Raw genomic sequence first — 18,830 nt, forward strand, 5'->3', positions numbered from 1 at the left:
GCCTCCAGCTGTTGCAAGACACATGGACTGATATTTGAGCCCTAAAAAGGGCTTTTTTTGGGTGCTGTCCTTAAAGCAGATGTTAGACTAGTGCTTTAGGAGTAAAGTGGACCCTGAATACACCACCTAGCAGCAACCTAGCTATCGCTTTCCCTATTACAGCAGGAGCAGCTTCTCTGTCCCTCCACTTTCTAAGCCTGCAGCATGCCGAATGAAGGTAAAATGGCGTCCGTGCAGGAGGTAGGAGGGTCTGGAAGGGAGGGACTGCTGATTGGCTGTAATGTGTCTGCTGACTCTGACTCACAGGGTCAAAGTTTACTGCAATGTTAAAGTATAGGGGGCGGATCGAACTTCACATATGTTCGCCCGGCAATGCAAACGTGGACATGCTAAATTCGCCGGGAACTGTTCGCCGGCGAACAATTCGCGACATCTATAGTAGGGATCAAACTTATCAGCCAGTACTGCTGGTTAATGCAGGGGGGGAGCAAGCTGACAGTTTTCCTTTAAGCGACTCTGAACATGGAATAGTTGTTAGTGCCAGACTGGCTCCTCTGAGTATTTCACAAACTGCTGATCTACTGGCATGTTCACACACAACCATGTCTAAGGTTTACAGAGACCGGTCTGAAAAAAAAAAAGGAAATATCCAGTGTGTGGCAATTATGTGGACAAAAATGCCTTCTTGATGTTAGAGGAGAATGGACAAACTGGTTTGAGATGACAGAATGGCAACACTTACTCAAATAACCACTTCTTTACAACTAAAGTATGCAAAATACCATTTCTGAAATTTAACCTGGTAGCAGATGGGCTACAGCAGTAGAAGACCACATTGGTACTAGCAAGGTGTACCTAATAAGGTGGCCAGTGAGTCCATGTGCCCCAGGATTCTGTATATTACACAGTGGAATATTACTGTTCAGTGCTGGCTTGTATTCCCTAGTCTATGAAATGGTTAATTGTGGGAGTACAATACAATCCAGGTTAATGATCAACTTCTGAACCAAAATAAAATTCACTGTGCAAGAACTGGAGAGAGAACTGTTCTGTCCTAGATAAGGAACCTCAAGGAAGAACAAGGGGGACATTTATCATCGTTGCTTTGGTAAGCGAGTGCTGTAGGCATTTTTTTTTTTGCTTTGGGTTTGCATATGTGTGACATTTATCATACTATCAAAGGGGGTTGATAAATTTGGCTCACATATGCAAAAACCAATAAAATCACTTTGGAATACCATTTTCTTAGCACACATAAGCGAAACAAATGTATGTGTTTTATTAAAATTTTTTTTACCACTTCCCCCCCCCCCCTAAATGTACTAACCCATTTTTTTTCTTTCTTTTCATTTCATATCAGTCTATCCTGTGGGCTACTTCAGATTTGGTGGACGATGACCAGCATTTTTTGTTTTAATATTAACAACTTTTTGTAACGAGGGCTTGTAGGGGAGTGTTTCTTTGAATAAAAGTTTTTTAAATGTGTTTATTTTTTATTTTTATTTACTTTACAGGCTTTGTAGTGGAAGCTGTCTTATAAACGGAATCCATTACTAAGCCAGGGCTTAATGTTAGCCCCAAAAACAGCTAACGCTAACCCCCGATTATTACCCCGGTACCCACAGCCACAGGGTTGTCTGGAAGAGCCGGCACTAACAGGCCCGGAGCATCAAAAATGGCGCTCCTGGGCCTAGGCAGTAACAGGTTGGCATTATTTAGGCTGGGGAGGGCCAGTAACAATGGTCCTCTCCCACCCTGGGAACGTCAGCCTGTTGCTGCTTGGTTGGTATCTGGCTGAGAATAAATATACGGGGAACCCTATGCGTTTTTCTTTTATTATTCAATTGTTTATGAAAAAAAGAAACAAATAGGGTTCCCCATATTTTCATTCTCAGCTAAATACCAACCAAGCAGCAACAGCCTGACGTTACCAGGGTGGGTGAGGACCATTGTTAATGGCCCTACCCAGCCTAAATAAAGCCTGTTGGTAGCAGCTCTTCCCGACACCCCTGGGGCGGTGGGTTATAATTGGGGTTTAGCTCTAACTGTTTTTGGTGCTAATGCTAAGCCCTGGCTTAGCAATGGATTCTGTCTATAAGAAAGCCTCTACTACTAAGCCTGTAAAGTAAATACATAAAAACAAAAAAAAACATGTTTAAAAAACTTTTATTACAAAAAATACTCCACCACAAGCCCTTGTTAACCGTTTTATTAACATAAAAAAAAATTACAATGGTCATCATCGTAGTCCAGAGGATCCAAAATGAGAAGGGAAAAAACCTTAAGTTAAGAAAAATAGGTTAGTACATTTATTGTAACCCATCCGCACATTTCCCTCCTGCACTGTATAAATCCTGGACCACTGCAAAGTAAAAACTGAAAATTGCTTAGGTAGGACTGACTGGTATTTTTTGCTTACCCACAAAAGTCGCACAAATTGCTTGGGCGCACGTGTGACTTTTTGTGTGACTTTTATATGAAAAAAAACCTGCTTAACCCCTTAAGGACGCAGGACGTAAATGTACGTCCTGGTGAGGTGGTACTTAACGCACCAGGACGTACATTTACGTCCTGTGCATAACCGCGGGCATCGGAGCGATGCCCGTGTCATGCGCGGCTGATCCCGGCTGCTGATCGCAGCCAGGGACCCGCCGGCAATGGCCGACGCCCGCGATCTCGCGGGCGTCCGCCATTAACCCCTCAGGTGCCGGGATCAATACAGATCCCGGCATCTGCGGGAGTTCACGATTTAAATGAACGATCGGATCGCCCGCAGCGCTGCTGCGGGGATCCGATCATTCATAATGCCGCACGGAGGTCCCCTCTCCTTCCTCCGTGCGGCTCCCGGCGTCTCCTGCTCTGGTCTGTGATCGAGCAGACCAGAGCAGGAGATGACCGATAATACTGATCTGTTCTATGTCCTATACATAGAACAGATCAGTATTAGCAATCATGGTATTGCTATGAATAGTCCCCTATGGGGGCTATTCAAGTGTAAAAAAAAATGTAAAAAATGTAAAAGTAAAAGTAAAAAAAAAGTGAAAAATCCCCTCCCCCAATAAAAAAGTAAAACGTCCGTTTTTTCCTATTTTACCCCCAAAAAGCGTAAAAAACATTTTTTATAGACATATTTGGTATCGCCGTGTGCGTAAATGTCCGAACTATTAAAATAAAATGTTAATGATCCCGTACGGTGAACGGCGTGAACGAAAAAAAATAAAAAAAAGTCCAAAATTCCTACTTTTTTTATACATTTTATTAAAAAAAAAATTATAAAAAGTGTATTAAAAGTTTTTTATATGCAAATGTGGTATCAAAAAAAAGTACAGATCATGGCGCAAAAAATGAGCCCCCATACCGCCGCTTATACGGAAAAATAAAAAAGTTAGAGGTCATCAAAATAAAGGGATTATAAACGTACTAATTTGGTTAAAAAGTTTGTGATTTTTTTTAAGCGCAACAATAATATAAAAGTATATAATAATGGGTATCATTTTAATCGTATTGACCCTCAGAATAAAGAACACTTGTCATTTTTACCATAAATTGTACGGCGTGAAAACAAAACCTTCCAAAATTAGCAAAATTGCGTTTTTCGTTTTAATTTCCCCACAAAAATGGTGTTTTTTGGTTGCGCCATACATTTTATGATATAATGAGTTAAGTCATTACAAAGGACAACTGGTCACACAAAAAATAAGCCCTCACACTAGTCTGTGGATGAAAATATAAAAGAGTTATGATTTTTAGAAGGCGAGGAGGAAAAAATGAAAACGTAAAAATTAAATTGTCTGAGTCCTTAAGGCCAAAATGGGCTGAGTCCTTAAGGGGTTAAATCCCTTGATAAATCTCCGTCAAGATTCTTCATCTTTTTATGAAACTTGATAATGCTGCAAAACAGTAAAATAGTGACTGCAAAGTTATTAAACAAGGGGTGGGCGGCATGCTCCACTCCCCTGCGATGTATGATGTATTTTTACTTTAATTTTTAAATTCACCGCCGGGAGCCCTGAATGGCCACTATGGAGGAGCCATTCAGGGCTCCCGACTGGGTTTTTAAACTTAGTGTGCTTTACTGTATAATCACATCCCCCCTGACTTAAGTATATTCATTTTATTCCTCCCATGTGTATATGTATGATTTCCTCCCTGCCTGCTGCCCGGTCATCTGGCGCTGTCACAGTGCACAGCATGGACATGCCATTCCATTCCCTGCTGCTCATCTCTGTACTTGACAGAGATGAGCAGCGGAGAATGGAAGGACCTGTCACCTTTGTGCGCTGCTTCATTCATTCACCGCCACTGCCGCCGGTTCCTGACATGTCCCCGCTGCTGCCCTGCTCCATGCACAATCAGAGCGCACAGCGGGGACATGTCAGTCTATTCCCCACTGCTCATCTCCGTATCCGATAGAGATGAGCAGTATACTTAAGTTAGGGATGATGGGATTATACAGTAATGCACACTGTAAGTTTAAAAACTCCGCCTGGAGCCCTGAATGGCTCCTCCATTCAGGGCTCCCGGTGGGAATTTAAAAATGAAAGTAAAAATACATCGTACATCTCAGGGTTGCGGACCATGCCGCCTACTCCCCTGTTTAATAACTTCTGATCGCATCAGCTCTCAGAAGTGAGACCCGGTGCGATTAATCCCTCAGCCCCTGTACTACAACCCCATCATAGAACAGAGTCTGTTCCATGATAGGGGTAGTAGTACAAACACTTATGTAGCCTCCCCAGCCACCGGCAGACTCCCACAGCAAGGTAACTACTACTCCCATCATGGAAAGAAGTCTCTTCCATGATGGGAGTAGTAGTAGTCCTGGCTTCAGGATTCTGCTGACGGCTGATACCAACGGATGAAAAACTGATGCAAATGGATGCCACTAAATGGCATCTATTTGTATCAGTTTGCATCCTTTATTAGAATGGTCCATTTAAAAGGCAATAACGGAGAAAATGTGAACTTTAGCGATACAAAAAGTGATGGTGATACATTTTTTTAAATAAAATGTTGTAGGGTACCATTAAAAAAAAGTATTAAAAAATATATAATAGTGATGGAAAAAATTGTATTTAGCGTAATCTATCTTTATTATAACTAAATTTTAATTAATTTTAAACAGGGATACATTTATGTGGGCAGGCAGGGCACTAAAAATGTAGTTGAAAATAATAAAAATGTAGTGTGTGTGTATTTTTCGCTTTTTTTTTCTTTTTTAGGTATTACTACTACTCCCAGCATGGAACACACTGTTTTATGATGGGAGTAGTAGTACCTGTACTAATTGACAGATCGCCCATGTCACGTCTGACACCCGTTGCAATTCTCCTTTAAAATGTATAGATGCGGCCGGCCGCTCTTCTATAGTCCCCTGCACTGCCATATTTATACACCTATTCATATTTCCCACAGAGAGCTGTGATTGGCCAGATGGTTCCAGCCACTCACAGCTCTCTGCGGGAAATATAAGTAATAATGAAGATAATAACGATGAAGCTGATCATATAATGGTGGAACTTCTGAAGGAGCGCAGACCTCTGAGTTTCTTGGATAAAATTATTTTTATTAAAAATGGTGCAACGCAAAATTAGTAAAGCGTTTCTAGCCCGTACCGGGCTCTTCTTCATGCAATAATAAACTGTTACAAACACGTGTATATTTAACGCTGTGCAGCGGTTTACTTCCGGGTTCGGAATCATAAGGGCCGAACCGGAACCGAAGGCTAACACATACATGGAGAAGATGATTAAAAGGACATATAGACATAAAATATTTAAAATAAAATAAAGAATGTAAATGTTGGTGGTAAAAAACGTATATAATGTTATAAATATAAATACCATGAGATAGAAGTAGAAGGTAATATTATGGTGGAGTGAAGGGATAATTGCGCAGGCGCAAAGAAGAGTGTTAGGAACGGCAGGAAGTCAGATGTTAGGAACAGCTGTTCCGGATGTGCAGGCGCAAGATTACCATAGAGGAGTGCCATCGAGATGCCGTAGTCCCATTGGATGAATGCGCAAGCGCATTACAGATGGTTGTCGGAGGATGAATCGAATGGAAGAAGAATTGACAGAGGAGGTGCGAGTATCGATTACACAATCATTTTTTTAACTTCATTTGGACCATGGGGGGATAAAGTTCGCAACTTGAACATCTAGAACATTTCTAAACGATAAAATCGCTTCCGCCAAAAACACTACCCGGAAAAAGTGCTCAACAATGCCTCTAACCGAACGAAACAACTGTCCCAGATGGAGTGTCGTTCAAAAAAACAACATAACACCTTATCTGATGATTCTGATACAAAAAAGAAAAATTATTTTACCTCCAACTTGATCACCACCTACAGCAAAGACTCTGCAAAAATTAAAGCCATACTTTCCAGACACTGGCATATCCTACTAGCGGATCCTTTTTTTGGCCCCTACCATACTTTCACAACCACGATGCACGTATAGAAGAGCAGCATCACTTAAAACTATTTTGGCTCCCAGCCAAATAAGACGACAACAAAAGAAACGTCTCACTTCCACAGATCTGTTTGGCTCATTCCTTAAAAAAGGGCAGTTTTAAGTGCAGAAAAGAAAGATGTCTTTGCTGCACCCAGATATGCCATGGTCCTACAGAATTTAAGTCCTCGTCTACAGTTGACAAATTCGAAATAAAATACCATCTCACCTGGTGCACGGATCATGTTATTTACATGACAGAATACACTCACTGCAATATATAGGCCGGACTACCAGACCTCTGCATTTAAGACTCAATCAGCACAGGATGAACATCAAGAGAAAATTCCTATTACATGGAATTTCAAAACACATTACCCTCACACATCCAGAACTGGATCCCCAGATCACCATTACTTCAATTGACTTTGTACCCGCAACAGTTAACAACTGGTTCGAACAACTAAAAAGATTAGAAATGTTCTGGATGTTCAAGTTGCGGACTTTATCCCCCCATGGTCTAAATGAAGTTAAAGAAATGATTGTGTAATCGGTACTCGCACCTCCTCTGTCAGTTTTTCATCCATTTGATCAATCCTTCTATAACCATCTGTAATGCGCTTGCGCATTCATCTAATGGGACTACGGCATCTCGATGGTACTCCTCTATGGTAATCTTGCACCTGCGCATCTGGAACAGCTGTTCCTAACATCTGACTTCCAGCCATTCCTAACACTCTTCTTTGTGCCTGCACAATTATCCCTTCACTACACCATAATATTACCTTCTACTTCTATCTCACGGTATTTATATTTATAACATTATATATGTTTTTTTACCACCAACATTTACATTCTTTATTTTATTTTAAATATTTATGTATATATGTTCTTTTTATCATTTTATCCATGTATGTGTTAGCCTTCGGTTCCGGTTTGGCCCTCATGATACTGAACCCGGAAGTAAACTGCTGCACAGCGTTAAATATACACGTGTTTGTAACAGTTTATTATTGCCTGAAGAAGAGCCCAGTACGGGCTGGAAACGCTTTACCAATTTTGCGTTGCACCATTTTTAATAAAAATAATTTTATCCAAGAAACTCAAAGGTCTGCGCTCCTTCCGATGTTCCACCATTATATGATCAGCTTGATCGGTTTTATCTTCACTTGATGCACTGGATTTCCCAGCAGAAATGCCAGAGGAACCAGGACACTGCGACCCATATACTACAAGCGACGATAGGTGTTATGCTCTTAGCATAACACCCTGACGTAAGGATCCATCCTGCTGGCCCTATATTTAATCCTTTCCTTTCATTGTACTCCTGGTTTACCTGCACAAGGTGCACACCGGCCCTTTTTCTCTTTTGTGTATTTAAGTAATAGGTATATATATATATGACATATACTCATACTACAGTGGGACCAGAGAAGAGCGGCCGGCCGCCCGCATGTATACATTATACAGGACGATCGAATCGGGTGTCAGAAGTGACAACCGCTGCGATCTTTCTATTAATACAGGTACTACAGCTCTCAACATGGAGCAGAGTGTTCTCCATGTTAAGAGCAGTAGTACCTGCAGTTAAGGACAGATCACAGCAGGTGTCACTCCTGACACCCGCTGCGATCGTCCTATCTGTTGCAGAGATGTGAGCGCAGGAGAAAGCCGCTCACATCTATAAATTATACAGGACGATTGCAGGGGTGTCGCTAATGAAAAAAATTGTTATTTAGAATCGAGTCGAAGTTCGGATTCAGTCCGATTAGAATTTTTCATGAAATTCGCAACAAATTCAACTTCGTCAGATTTGATTTGCTAATTTCTAATTATTATAATCATTAATAATAATAACAATAAAATATTGTATTTACCGTATATAGTTTACAGTAAAAAAAAACACTATAACCCTGTGTGGTCGAGGCGACCTTTCTAATGCTCTTACTTTAAAACGAATAAACTACAAATTGTAAGAGGGACTAAATAAAAGAGACAAAGAGTAGCATAGGGAACATTATATAATCTTATTGTAAGGGGTGAACTAAGTTTATTGACTCCTCGGTTTACTGCAGGGAGGAGGCAGGATCCAGCTGACTCTGGGAGGGTAGGTGTAGAATACAGACAGGTGAGCCGAGTTTTCTGTTCTTTGAGTTGTTGTTGGACTGTCATAACTAGTGTTGCTCGCGAATATTCGCAATTCGAATATTATTCGCGAATATCGCATATTCGCGAATTCGCGAATTTCGCGAATATAGCGCTATATATTCGTAATTACGAATATTCGTTTTTTTTTTTTTTTTTTTTCTTCACAGTACACATCACAGTGATCATCCCTCTCTGCTTCCAGCTTGTGTGGTGTAAAGAAGGCTGTAATACTACTGTGTGAGACTGACGTGCGAAAATTCGCATATACGGAAATTCGCATATGCGAAAATTAGCATATGCTAATTTTCGCATATGCGAATTTACGCGCGTGTTAATTTTGTATGCCAATATTCACATGTTAATTTTCGCATACGCGAATATTCGCATATGCGAAAATAAAACGAGAATATAACGAATATGCGAATATTCGCGAATATATGACGAATATTCGTCCATATATTCGCGAATATTCGCGAATTCGAATATGGCCTATGCCGCTCAACACTAGTCATAACCATTCTTATGATAAAAAGGTGCTGAATTGTGTTCCTTAATGTATGTGAAGGGTTAACTGTGGGGTGGAGCAGAATGTGAAGCTGAGTATATATTAACTCCTGAACGTGGAAAAACTATAGAGTCACTGTGCAAGAAGAGAAGAGAGAAGAGCGGACAGTGTGTTTGGTGCGGTCCCTGCTGAGGGTCCCCATGTAAGTACAAAGACTCACATTAACTTATTCCTGTGTAGGAAAGCAGATATGAGAAATGCTGTGCATATGTAATGTTTTCGGGAATTCCTCTAAATAAATGTGTCTATACCTTGGAGATCACGCCACCATCTAGATCAGTGTTTATCAAGCACAGTCCTCAAGAATCCACCAGGTCATGTTTTCAGGATTTCCTAAGTCTTTCACAGGTTATATAGATGTGGTGATGCCTGATGCACTGATCATAATTATATCACCTGTGAAAGACTAAGGAAATCCAAAAAAACATGACCTGTTGGGGGGACTTGAGGACCGCGCTTGATAAACACTGATCTAGAGACAATTTTTTTTGTGCCCTTAATGTCCGTTATCTGGACGGGGCACAATGGGCAACAACGGGTCCCAACAGATCCCATTTACTATTATGGGGTCCGTTGGGTGCCGTTGTTTTTGACGGGAGTAGCGGGAGAAAAAGGTGTTGCATGATGCATTTTTTCTCCCACTATTCTTCCCCTGTTTCCTGATGTCTGTTGCACTGCCATGTCACAGCAGTGGGAAAGAAGCCTTACTGGTTACTGACACCTATTACCATTATGTTGCAGACCAGCAACAATGCTATATGTGGGAGGTTGCACAGGTACAAAATACTAATAAACAACCACGTCTACTACTCATGAGAGGGGTAGTTGCTTGGTATTATAGCTGCACACAGATAAGGCATATACAGGTGCCAGTTAAATGATAATGTGTAGTGCACCATGTCACAATTCGGCAGGCTGGAGGTGGATCCTCTGTGTCAGAGAGGGATTGGCGTGGACCGTGTCGGTGGACCGGTTCTAAGTTGCTACTGGTTTTCACCAGAGCCCGCCGCAAAGCAGGATGGTCTTGCAGCGGCGGTAGCAACCAGGTCGTATCCACCGGCAACGGCTCAACCTCTCTGACTGCTGAGATAGGCATGGTACAAGGGATAAGGCAAGAGCAAGGTCGGACGTAGCAGAAGGTCAGGGCAGGCAGCAAGGATCGTAGTCAGGGGCAACGGCAGGAGGTCTGGAACACAGGCAAGGAACACTCAAGGAAAGGCTTTCACTGGCACAAGGGCAACAAGATCCAGCAAGGGAGTGCAGGGGAAGTGAGGTATAAGTAGGGAGTGCACAGGTGGAAACTAATCAGGGTGATTGGGCCAGGCACCAATCATTGGTGCACTGGCCCTTTAAATCTCAGAGAGCTGGCGCGCGCGCCCTAGAGAGCGGAGCCGCGCGCGCCAGAGCATGACAGCCGGGGACCGGGACAGGTGAGAGACTTGGGATGCGATTCGCGAGCGGGCGCGTCCCGCTATGCGAATCGCATCCCCGCCGGCAATGACAGTGCAGCGCTCCCGGTCTGACTGGGGCGCTGCAGAGAGAGGGACGCCGCGAGCGCTCCGGGGAGGAGCAGGGACCCGGAGCGCTCGGCGTAACAGTACCCCCCCCCCCCCTTGGGTCTCCCCCTCTTTTTGGGACCTGAAAATTCTTTAATCCGGAAGACATCTGAGGACCCGGAGACAGGAGTAGCTTCCTCTAGGCACTTCACTTCAAAGGGTCCAAGATAACGTGGTCCCAGATAAAAAACTGGGGACACGGAAGCGGATATACTTGGCGGAGAGCCACACAAAAACAGGAGGAGCTCTTCTTTTTTTGTCGGCCTGCTTCTTCACCCGGGATGAGGCTAGTATGAGGGATTTTTGAGTCTTTTTCCAGACAGTGGCGAAGCCCCGGGAAACCTCATCAACAGCGGGCAAACAAGAAGGCGTGGGAGTGGGGAGGGAGGGAAGAGGGTGAAGCTTGGCACGGGGCAGAGTGTTAACAGGATGGGGGCTGTGAGGAGGAGACACAGCATAGTCCAGATAGGCCTTGGGGAGACCAGGTAAAGGAGGAGACACAGAGGTTTGACTGACGGGACTGGGAGCAGACATGAGGCATTTTCTGTGGCAAGAAGCACCTCAGCTCTTGATCTCCCCGGTGGTCCAGACAAGGGTAGAAGAGTGGCGTTGGAGCCATGGCAGACTGAGGAGGACTTCAGAGGAGCATTTGGGCAAAACAAAAAGTTCAATTTTTTCGAGATGCAGTTCCATGCTCATGAGCAGGGGTTCTGTGCGGTAACGCACAGTGCAGTATAGACGTAAATCTTTCTTTCTGCGGCGAGTCCTCTCTTCAGGGGTCAGGCGAGACCGATCCACTTGCATAGCCTCCTCGGCGGGAGGCACAGGGGTAGATTGCAAAGGATACTGTGAGAGAGGTGCTCCGAGCGGTGTGGCCCATGGCAGGGCCTTCCCAGGCAGGAGACCACGGCAGAGTCTAGAGTCCCCATCAAATTTGTCCGGCAGGGACAAACGGGGGTTGGGAGCGGCCGCTCGCTGCGGAGGAGTTGCAGGAGCCGGCGGAGGAGATGGTTGTTGCTGTTGCAGCTGCTGTGTCTGTGACTGAAGTTGCTGTATCTGCGGTAGCAGCTGCTGTATCTGTGACTGAAGTTGCTGTGTCACGGTGGTCAAGTACGACAGCTGGTGATTTCGTTGGGTGATCATTAGGGATTGCTGGGCGATCACCGTGGAAATGTCGGCAAGACTTGACAGCGGCACCTCAGCGGAATCCATGGCAGGATCTACTGTCACGATTCGGCAGGCTGGAGGTGGATCCTCTGTGTCAGAGAGGGATTGGCGTGGACCGTGTCGGTGGACCGGTTCTAAGTTGCTACTGGTTTTCACCAGAGCCCGCCGCAAAGCAGGATGGTCTTGCAGCGGCGGTAGCAACCAGGTCGTATCCACCGGCAACGGCTCAACCTCTGCTGAGATAGGCATGGTACAAGGGATAAGGCAAGAGCAAGGTCGGACGTAGCAGAAGGTCAGGGCAGGCAGCAAGGATCGTAGTCAGGGGCAACGGCAGGAGGTCTGGAACACAGGCTAGGAACACTCAAGGAAAGGCTTTCACTGGCACAAGGGCAACAAGATCCGGCAAGGGAGTGCAGGGGAAGTGAGGTATAAGTAGGGAGTGCACAGGTGGAAACTAATCAGGGTGATTGGGCCAGGCACCAATCATTGGTGCACTGGCCCTTTAAATCTCAGAGAGCTGGCGCGCGCGCGCCCTAGAGAGCGGAGCCGCGCGCGCCAGAGCATGACAGCAGGGGACCGAGACAGGTGAGAGACTTGGGATGCGATTCGCGAGCGGGCGCGTCCCGCTATGCGAATCGCATCCCCGCCGGCAATGACAGTGCAGCGCTCCCGGTCAGCGGGTCTGACTGGGGCGCTGCAGAGAGAGGGATGCCGCGAGCGCTCTGGGGAGGAGCAGGGACCCAGAGCGCACGGCGTAACACACCATGCTGGTTTACAACCTATTAGTGACAAAGATACTATTCAATCAGGCGAGGAGCCCAGTATCTTCTATGTGCACCACACAACGCACTGACACCCAGGGCTCCCCCAGCATCACAAGGCCAGACCACTTTACAGTATAACTGTGTATATACATATATATATATATATATATATATATATATATATATATACTCCATATGATAAACATGAGGAATTATCTGCAAGTTCGCAATCTGTCTCAAGGTTCCTCAGTCTCTTGTTACCACCATGGACAAATGACAACATCTGAACCAAATAAGTTTATCTTGCTCATATCGGACCACAGGACATGGTTCCAGTAATCCATGTGCTTAGTCTGCTTGTCTTCTGCAAAATGTTTGCAGGCTTTCTTGTGCTTCATCTTTAGAAGAGGCTTCCTTCTGGATTGACAGCAATGCTGACCAATTTGATAGAGTGTACGGTGTATAGTCTGAGCACTGGCAGGTTGATCCCCACCCTTTCAACCACTACAGCAATGCTGGCAGCAATTATACCTCTATTTCCCAAAGCCAACCTCTGGATAGGATGCTGTGCATGTCCATTTAACTTCTTTGATTCACCATAACAAGGCATATTAGGAGTGGAACCTCTCCTGTATAACTGCTGTATGTTCTTTTTTTTTTTTTTTTTCCACCATGGTGCAGCTCATTTTAAGGGTCTTGGCAATGTTCCTGAAATACTGTGTGTGTGTGTGTGTGTGTATTAATATTTATTTTTATTAATTTTTTTCAAAGTTTTCATGTGTTGTCTTCCTTCTCCATATTCTGCAGAACTCCCCTTTACCATGGATCTGGTCACTGTTCTCCTGTCCATCGTTGTCATCCTCTTTTTGGCCAATGTTTTCAGAAATCAAAAACAAGGGAAATACAAAAATTTTCCACCTGGGCCAAAGCCTTTACCAATCCTTGGAAATATCCTCATGTTGGACATGTCAAAACCTCATAATACATTTTATCAGGTATTGAAAATATTATAGGTGTTATCAAAATGTAACGTGACCCAAATATAGTAAAATAACAAAAAAAAAAAAAAATGTAGTCACCTGTCCAATCCTGTGTCAATCCAGTGCACAAACTCTGGTGGTTGACACGTCGAGTGTTGTATAACTGGCATCAACGCTCAGTTATGGGAGCTATGATGCCAGTAGTATGACACATGACCATTGAAGCCACTGGCTGCAGTCGTCACATGTTGGCTGCGATTAAACATAGCCCACCGGAGCTTCTGTAATAGATAGCCATGGGATCGGACATAAGAGGAAATGTTTTTAAGTAATTTTATGACATTTGAAATGTTTTTCAATATTTTATCAATGGGTACATAACATATAATCTGAAAATGACTTATGCCCAGGTTCAGGATTTTTGTGTCTCTGTGTACCTTGGCATCTATACTCCTTCATTCTGATCCCGGGTAATTTTTAACAATATATTTACTATACCTTTTTTCCAAGTTTTATGTATGTATTTAATGTATTAATGTTTCTAATCTGGTATGTCCTCACTTCACTGTTTCCATCAAAGTCATTGAAAGAGTCAGTAAATGGAAAACAAATTACAAATAGAGGAATTGTCCAAGATCATAAAAACACTGGTTATCCAACCTGTCCATGGGTTGTGTCTGCCAATGTAGCTCCGCTCCATTAAAAGAAAACGGTCATCTGTTCACCTACACTAAACCCAATACACTGGGTTATAGTGTGGGTGAACAGGAGACTGATAAGGGGTTATGGGGTTAAACACGTACCTGCACTCTGGAAATCTGTCCCTGAGAAGACCTTCTTCCATCTTCAGTGAATTGCACGCTGGAGGTGGACCCGCCGGCTCAATATTAATATTCATTGCTGCGGGTCATGTAAGCGATGCGCTGACTGAGCGCTCATGTGACCTGCAATAATGAATATTCAAATTGAGCCAGCTGGTCCGCCTCCAGCGCACAATTCTCTGAAGATAGAAAAATATCTTTGGAGGGACAGATCTCTGGAGTGCAGTACATATTTAACCCATTAACCCCTCAATGGTCTCCTGTTCACCCACACTATAATCCAGTGTGTTGGGTTTAGTGTGGGTGAACAGATGACTGTTTTCCTTTAAAATGAATGTAGCCAGGTTGCCATAGAACACACAGCCTGTGAAAAATTGTGGCACTGTTTTTTTTTATAGTAATCCTGGTGAACCCCTGAATAAAATGCATAGAAAAGTATGTGTGTGTGTGTGTGTATATATATATATATATATATATATATATATATATGTATATGTATTTTAGCAAAACCTACTCTGTGGGTCTTTCAGGTCCCCCAATTTCCTGTCTTCTTCCTGCTTCTGAGATGAGCGCTTAGATCAGGACCTGCCCGCTCATCCAGTCATTGGCCAAGACGGAACACTCGTCTTGAAAGCAGGAAGAATACAGGAGAGCAAAAGGAGACAAACTGGAGCTGTGGGAGACCAGGGGTTATAAAAATTCAATTATTTAGGCTAATATTTCTACCTTTTTTGCAGCTGTCTAAGGAGTATGGTTCAATCTTCAGTATACATATTGGCATGACAAAAATGGTGATCCTATGTGGTTACGACACCATAAAAGACGCTTTGATCAACAATGCTGAAGTCTTCTCTGAAAGACCCCATAGTCCTCTGTTTGCCAAGACGTCAAAGGGCCATGGTAACTGCTTTACTTAGTTTATTTTCTTTTTTGTATTACGTTAAACGTAATACTGATATATGTTCTCACCAATTCATTGTAGATACAGATTTGTCCACCTTTACCTTTTCAATTTCCCATGATACAAGTACAATACAATATCAAAACATGAGAGCAAAACCCTCACCAGCTTGTAATTCACATCACAACCACTAGATGACTGGAATGTCCAGACATTCCGGAGACTGAGGGCGCTGGCATAATACACCGGTGCTAAGACTGCACGGGGATGGGCCATCTCATAGACAGGTTCATTCTTTCTGTGGACACAGAAATCAGAATTTTCGTTCCAGAAACATCTGGTGCGAAAATTCCGCTGTGTGCACAGCGCAGCAGAATCCTATTGAATACAATGGGACTCTGCTACTCCGGAATCTCTGGCGGAATTCCAATGAAATTCGGAACGTGTGAACATGGCCTAAGAGGATTACTATGTTCTTGGTTCTTATAGGTTTAAGTACCGTATATTTTATTTTATGCTACCTGAAAATTGTGGTTGTGTACTGGGACATCTGCTTTGCTCACCATGTTCTTTAGTCATACCTTGTGTTATGGGCCTTTGTTTACATACATAATGAAGGAAATTCATCAAAACCTGTGCAGAGGAAAGGTTGACCAGTTGCCCATAGCAACCAATCAGATCGCTTCTTTCATTTTTTTTAAAAAGGCCTCTGAAAAATAAAAAATAAGTGATTTCATTGATTGCTATGGGCAACTGGTCAACTTTTCCTCAGCCCAGGTCTTGATGAATCTCCCCAATGTGATTACATTATAAGGTTGGGTTCAGACTACAGAAATTTGTGTGTCAATAGGATTCCACTGCACAGTGCAAACTACAGAATTTCAGCAGTGGAACTTCTGCCACTGAAATTCTGCTGTCGAAAGAATGATTTTTGCTCATTATTTTTATGAAATATTGCACAGAATACATTTCGGGCTATGGGGATCGGCAATGTCTGATTCAGTCACGACAGGTGTGCCCCAGAAATCTCTAGCCAAAGTATTTCAGGCCAAAAATTCATCAGTCTGAACCTTGCCTTAAAGAGTACCTGTCACCAAATAAACTTTTCTAAACTAACTTAGGCTATGTTCCTTAACTACTTCTAACACCCCTCCCACCATAAAAAAAAAAAATTCAGAGCTTTAAAAATCTGTATATCTTAAGTTTATTCTTGCTCACATTCTCAGTGCAGAGAAACACTTCCTGAGTGCAGACTTCTGCCAGCCCGGGAGGAGACCAAACTCACTGTATTAATTGTGGCAGGGAACAGAACAGAGCCACCTAGCGGCTGATTTTTCTATTACATTTTAAACACATTTATGCTGATAATTTTAAAAGCAAGAGAATGGAAAAGTGTTTGCCAATTACACAAAGAACACTATATTAAAGGTTTTATTTGGTGACAGGTACTCTTTAATGTCAGTCTTGCTTTTATGGTGAACTAAAGTTCCCAAACTTTTGAGAAGTCGATTGATAACTTGCTGTGATTGATAAAACCTATTGTTCCTCCTCTGTCAATCAGTGGTAGCCATTGGAAGGTTCCTCCCAGACCCTGACTGTCCTGGCCAATGAGATATCCATCTTAGTCGGGATGTTTTGGAGGGTCACCCTGTGCCCAAGATTTGATAACCGGTTTGTAACCAAAGCTAGAGGATGCCATATTGATGCTTTATAGCTGTACCTGAAGCTAAGTCACTGCACCATATCTGGTCACTGTAAGGCTATATTCACACGTCGGAATGTCTGCACGGAGAATCTCCATGTGGACACTCTGGACATTGCGGGGCGCCGGTTCTGGGACTGCATGGGAATGCACTGTCTCGTAGATGGCTAGCCTCCGAGGTGTAACAAGCCACTGTGTCTCTCAACTCCACATATTTGTGCTAATTATTCCTCTGCCACGAGAGATTCTGGAGATGATGAACCTGACTTTGCTGGGTCAAGGGATACACTACTGGTACGTTGATAAGGGAGCACTTCCTCACTTGTTGACAGCAACTTTGTGAGGACATTCTTGCTCAAGGATCGCAGCCTTGCCCAGGAAACTGAGTTGCCAAGAGATGGCTTAAATGACAGGCTAATTGTCGAGATTGGCCAACATCAGTTGCTAGAGTGGAGTCTGTGTACAACCATTCAAGTCCTGTGCTTCCCTGCTGGGAATAATTGTTACTATTATTATTTCTCATCTGGACTTCTTGTCAGATTGCCAAAGTCTTGGGTTCTTGCAAAGCAACTGTGTACATGTGTGCCCCGTTCTGAGAGTTTGCATAGTCTACAGCTTCATGGCTGAGCTGTTGCTGCTCCTAGATTAGTGGTCTCAAAGTGTGGCTCTTCAGATTTTGCAAAACTTCAACTCCCAGCATACCCGGACAGCCAACAGCTGTCGGGGCATACTGGGAGTTGAAGTTTTGCAAGATATGAAAGAGCCACAGTTGGGGATCATTGTTCTAGATGCTTCCACTTAAAAATAATAGCCCTTGGTGATAGGGTAGAATCAAGCATATCAGAAAAATGCACAACCTGACATGTGGCAAAGGTGGCTTCCTATGACAGCTCAGTATGGCCCAAAACCCGACCAGGGCCGACTCCACCTATAGGCAAAAAAGGCAGCCACCTAGAGTGACCTCCGCAAGAAAGTTTTTTCTCCAGGCCCCGAGAGCCACAAAACTGTCACCCCAGTAGTGAGGAGATTATGAGGAGGGAGTTTGTTACTGTGTGTCAACCCAGTAGTAAGGTGGGGTGGGAAATTGGGAGGAGTCAAGGGGACGGGAAAATTAGCTTTTGCCTAGGGTTGCAAAAATCCTTGCACCAGTCCTGACCCCGACCCTATGTCTGTGTGTGGTGTTTGTATGGCTGTATGCTTGTTTAATGCCCCTCTGTGCAATAGATGGATGTCTACATACTTTTGGTCCCATCTCATGACATTTAGGCAATCATCAGACATCTAGACGTTCTTCACCTTTAGAATGTATTACTTCCATTACTTAGGTATTGTTTTTGCCAATGGAGAGAACTGGAAAGTGATGAGAAGATTTACGCTCTCGACGCTGCGAGATTATGGAATGGGGAAGAAAAGCATCGAGAACAAGATCACCGAGGAGGCCGAGTGTTTGGTGCAGAAGCTGAGATCCTATGAAGGTGAGGGGGGACATCTATATTGTAAATTTTTGGCATGATATCCCTAGTCTTGTTCTGTTTATATATTTACAGCTGCTCAAATCTTCTGGTAGGCTACAAGGACCAAGATTTGCTAATACTGTCTTATTCTTTTCACAGTGCAAAGTGCATCTTTAGATATTAACCCCTTAAGGACTCAGCCCATTTGGGCCTTAAGGACTCAGACAATTACATTTTTACGTTTTCATTTTTTCCTCCTCGCCTTCTAAAAATCATAACTCTTTTATATTTTCATCCACAGACTAGTATGAGGGCTT

At 43.5% G+C, this 18,830-nt stretch overlaps 1 protein-coding gene across 2 annotated transcripts in view; it reads left to right on the forward strand.

Annotated features, from left to right (window-relative positions):
- Nucleotides 1-1,051: 1,051 nt before the first annotated feature.
- Nucleotides 1,052-18,830, forward strand: part of LOC130361221 (cytochrome P450 2K4-like) — a 50,951-nt gene continuing 33,172 nt past the window's right edge. The window contains exons 1-4 of one of the 2 annotated variants that reach the window (XM_056563962.1): nt 1,052-1,108; nt 13,463-13,650; nt 15,194-15,356; nt 18,385-18,534. In XM_056563962.1, the coding sequence (XP_056419937.1) occupies nt 13,477-13,650; nt 15,194-15,356; nt 18,385-18,534 (487 nt within the window). In that variant the 5' untranslated portion in view covers nt 1,052-1,108; nt 13,463-13,476. Of the gene's footprint in view, nt 1,109-9,221; nt 9,311-13,462; nt 13,651-15,193; nt 15,357-18,384; nt 18,535-18,830 lie in introns of those variants that run through there. The other variant, XM_056563960.1, reaches the window with a different exon arrangement.

The sequence above is a fragment of the Hyla sarda genome, chromosome 3 (assembly GCF_029499605.1).
Source record: "Hyla sarda isolate aHylSar1 chromosome 3, aHylSar1.hap1, whole genome shotgun sequence".
Lineage (NCBI taxonomy): Eukaryota > Metazoa > Chordata > Amphibia > Anura > Hylidae > Hyla > Hyla sarda.